The 4,403-nt window shown below is 41.1% G+C and overlaps 1 protein-coding gene across 1 annotated transcript; it reads left to right on the top strand.

Annotated features, from left to right (window-relative positions):
• Positions 1–669: 669 nt before the first annotated feature.
• Positions 670–2,454, top strand: LOC115378930 (NACHT, LRR and PYD domains-containing protein 1-like). The gene has a single exon (XM_030079507.1). It carries the CDS (start codon positions 751–753, stop codon positions 2,113–2,115), a length of 1,365 nt encoding a protein of 454 aa, XP_029935367.1. The 5' UTR covers positions 670–750; the 3' UTR covers positions 2,116–2,454.
• The last annotated feature ends 1,949 nt before the right edge of the window (positions 2,455–4,403 follow it).

Genomic DNA, 4,403 nt, shown 5'->3' with positions numbered 1-4,403 from the left:
TGCGCAACAGTATTGATCTTTGATCGCAGAAAAAAAAAACAAAAGCAAAAACATCATACTGTATTTCTCTGCCAGTTTTTAAACACACCTGGTCAATATTTAACATTTAATTTAATATTTAACAATATTAGAATTGTCACGGGTCCGGACAGAACCGTCACTGGGTCCGTGCCTGGACCGCCATCCGCCATTTGGTGATGCCCGCTGCAGGCTAACAAGGCTCACTTTCGACGGCACATGGAGCGCCTGATTGTCAACACCCAAGTCCCGCCCACGCCCTACTTCTGATTGGCTAGTAGGCCTATTGTTAGTGTGGTTGAGAACGAAAGGTGCGCTTCTATTGGATCCAGAGAAATGCCTGTTAGATAAATCTGGGCGAACCCCCTTTTTTTTTTCTCACAGTCACACCGGTACGCCGGAGATCAGTCCTGTGTTCAACATCGCTTTTAACTGTTTTTTTATTCTGTTCTTTTACATATGAAGTGATTCTGTGTCCTTAGTTTTATTTATTTTTAATTTAATTTTTTTTAATCTCCCATTGTGTAAACTGTCTGATTTTTTTCTCTAGGTGCTATATAAATTATTATTATGATAGCTGTTGTTGTTGAGCACCTATGTTCTATAATTGTATTTTGCTCAGTTAATAAACTTGAATTATTTTGTGTGACTTAATGCATTTATGGAGAACTTTAATTCTTCATTCCCCTCATTCTTTCATACTTCAATATAGATGTTCATCAAACTGGAGAAATGCCATCCATGGTGACGGAGAACCTGCCCAGAGAAACATCTGCAGGAACCTCTACAGACAGCCTGGATACATCCTGGATACCTCTGCCCTCTCACAGCTCTGCCACGCATCAAACCTCGACTGTTGCTGCCTTGCCTCGCTCTCGCAGCATGCCATCACTGAGTTCCACTGCGAAGAGCAAGGAACATACACAACAAAAGCGATCTCCGAGTTTACCTGATATCACATTACAGGACAGCTTTGAGAGGTTCACGCCTGAGATCTCTGATGATGGAAACAGTGAAATCTACAGGTTCCAGTGCAGCAGTCCAGGCCTGTACCAGTGCAGTGTGACAGGCCTGGTGTTTAACATGGAGGGAGAAGGGGATGTGACTTACAGGATCGTCCACTGGGACCGGAGGCTGCTCGCTCAGCATCACAAGAAGCCTGCAGGACCGCTGTTTGACATCAGATGCCAGCAGCAGTCTGTCTGCCAGCTTCATCTCCCACATTGTGAGGTCAGATCTACAGGTGCATGTCAGTTCTTGTCAGTGGCTCATGTGACCAACGAGGGCACTGATTTCATCCTTCCACATGAGATAACAGAAACTCATATTGTTATCAACATCACTGGATTTTCTGCATATGGTAATGTCAAGGATGAAGACTCACCGCCCGATCCGATCAGGGCGGCGGTGCTGCTGTTCTACACTCCTCCAGTTGATCCTGATCTTAAATGCTTCCTTTATGTGTTGTTGGTGCCTAGAACCGTTGTTGTTTCTAGGTTCTGGGATGTGCAGAACAAAAGGAGAAAAATAAATGCAGATGAGATGTACATAGAGACACCACCACACTGTAAACTCCAGCCAAATCAGGAGTACACACTGTCCACGTCTCCTGAGGATGAATCAGTTCTAATACAACCAAAGAAGGCAGAATTTGATGACGATGTCGAGAACTATTTGTCTCATTTTAAAGTGACTTTAGGACAAATCAGGGGAAATATTAATCTGTCTCTCACAGACAGTAACAGCTCCCTCTGTGTATGGGAAGGGCAAGTAGATCTTCCATCAGCTGCCATAAGGAAGCCCCAGAGTCAGAGTGTTGTGGGTCTCCCTCCAGACAAACATTTGTTCTCTATACGTAAAGCCTTCATCGACAGAGTATCAGGACCTGTGCTCCAAAGTCTGCTGGACAGGCTTTTAGAGAAACAGGTGATAAATGACTCTGAGAAGGAGGCAGCAGATGCAAAGCAAAATAAAAAGGAAATGGCCAGTTTTGTCATCGACACGGTGAGGAACAAAGGGGAGCGTGCTAGTTCACAGATGATCACATTTCTCTGTGAGGAAGACAAGTACCTCTCTGAAAGCCTTGGGTTGATGTGAAAACACAACTAACCAAATAGTGATGAAGATAAAATGATAAATGAAGAACTGACCATTTAAACTCAATGGCCGCCCAAAACATCTCTTGTGCAATAATGTGAACATATCCTAATGACCATAAAATTTAGATTGACCAAAGAATAAAAATGGGACGAGGTGTCGGTGTTCCTCAGCGCCCAAACTACTGTCAGCACTTCTCCCCTCAGATATTCAGCTTGTGAGCGTGTCTGTCCAAAGCACCTTGATTTCTCATAGAGGAAACACCGTGAACTCTCAGTGGACCCAACCTTGACTCATAATTTGGGTTCTTGTGTCCAGCCTGTGGACTGTAAAAAAATTGAGGAAAAAAAGCCTTTTAAAAACTCAGGATACCAGAAATGATGTCACACGTCATAATCCATAGGTTTTGTAAACTTGATGAAATGGTGCCTTCCTTTGAATGTTTCACCCAAAGTGTGACGTCGCCTCAGGGAAGCTTCAGAGCTCGTCGATACAGACATTTATCAATACACAGAATTTACTGTTATTGTGCCATAAATGTGTAAACACGTCAGAGTGTGTGTGTGACACTTTTGTACAGTATGGGAAAATGGGGTTTTTTTTTTGTTTGTTTGTTTGTTTTTTTTACTTTGAGGCATCTTGAGAGGAAATTCAGAGGGACGTCCCCACAGTCTCACTGGTCAGGTCTTTCTTTTTAATCAGTGATCAGTCACCAGTAACTGGGACAGTTTTGGGCCAATTTCAGAAAAAACGATGTAATGAAGCACAGCTCCTCCCTCTGGCCAAGTCAGCGCTGTGTCAGAGCCTAAAGGACGTCCTGCACTGCTACACACACTTGATGCTGTGCCATTTTGCACGCTTCTTACTCTTGCTGAAATACATATGCACTCTGTTGTATTTTTTTAATCATTTGAGTTACTGAGTTTTTCTTTACTGCAAATCTTGGTATTATATTTTTATCAGCCTTTTTCAGGTTAATATTTTCTTATTTTTTGTATTATTGTCATGGCTGTTACCTAAGAAAAGATGTCATTTTAAGCCAGCTGTTTCTAGTCGCCCAGATGTTAGAATAATGCCTTTTTTTTCTTTTCTTTTTTTTTTTTTGATGTTTGATGTTTGATGTTGCACTTCAACATATGTTTTATAATGTAATGATGTATTTCTTAATTGCACTTCAACATATCTTTTACAATCAACAAATGTTTTATAATATGTGATGATGTATTTCTTAAGTGCACTTTTATACACAGGGCCTCTGCAGAGTGCAGGAAACCCTGTTAAGTTGTTGGAAATTAATTTGATAATTTACAGATCTTAAAATGTTGTGAATTTGACAAAGGATGTGCACTTGTCCAGTCCTGAAACACACGTGTCTGCGTTGTTGCAAACCTTGCTGTCATTTCACAGATTTCACATGAGGGATTCCTGCAGTTTGCGCTGCCTGTCCAGTCATTTTGGTGATTGTATCATGTTGAACATCTGAAAGTTTCCATTTCAGTCCAGACGTTAAAGAAATGGTTCACCCTAAAATGAAAATAAAATGATTATCTCCTCCATGAGTCAAAACTGCACTGAACATTGTGAAAAATGAGGACTCTGATGAACAAAAACGTCACCGAGGAAAATGTTGGAGGTGATCCGGCACATTTTGGCTGTTTCTGGGCCACACTGCAGTCATTTGAGCAGTGTTTGGAGGAACAGGATGAACACTGGAGCCGTAAACAGCTCAACAAAAGGCTGAGACGCAGCTTCGGGTTTGGCTCGCTGTGGCTTTGGTTGTCTTGGGAGTTTCTGGGGAGTTTCCAGTGGCATGAAGGGAGGAAATGACAAAATCTTCCCTTTAATTGGGGTGAACTTCTCCTTTATGTTCCTTGACAATCCTAGACAATGAAAATTCATTTCCATGTTTCCTTGTTTAAAGAACTAACTGTAACTGATATTTTGAAGAGACAATACAGAACAGCATGTAGAGCAGATCTGTGAGTCGACATCATTATTTACATGTTTAGACAGTTCACGTTCAGGCCCACATACAGTGCCTTCCATAAGTATTCACCCCTTGAACTTTTCCACATTTTGTCACATTTATTATGTTTTTCTATGCTGCACTGAAGGATTGCACCTAATTTCATTGTTAACCATGACAATGACAATAAAGTGATTCTTATTCTTCTTATATTCTTATTCTTACATTACAACCACAAATTTAAATGTGTTTTATTGGAGTTTTATGTAATTGACCAACACAAAATAGTGCATCATTGTGATTTCGGGGGGAAATATTTCAT

This window comes from Myripristis murdjan, chromosome 20, assembly GCF_902150065.1.
Source record: "Myripristis murdjan chromosome 20, fMyrMur1.1, whole genome shotgun sequence".
In the NCBI taxonomy this organism is placed as follows: Eukaryota; Metazoa; Chordata; class Actinopteri; order Holocentriformes; family Holocentridae; genus Myripristis; species Myripristis murdjan.
This window is presented reverse-complemented; position numbering and strand designations above follow the sequence as displayed.

Excerpts from the sequence above, each read along its gene's own strand:
- LOC115378930 (XM_030079507.1), top strand. The coding sequence starts at position 751 with ATGCCATCCATGGTGACGGAGAACCTGCCCAGAGAAACATCTGCAGGA.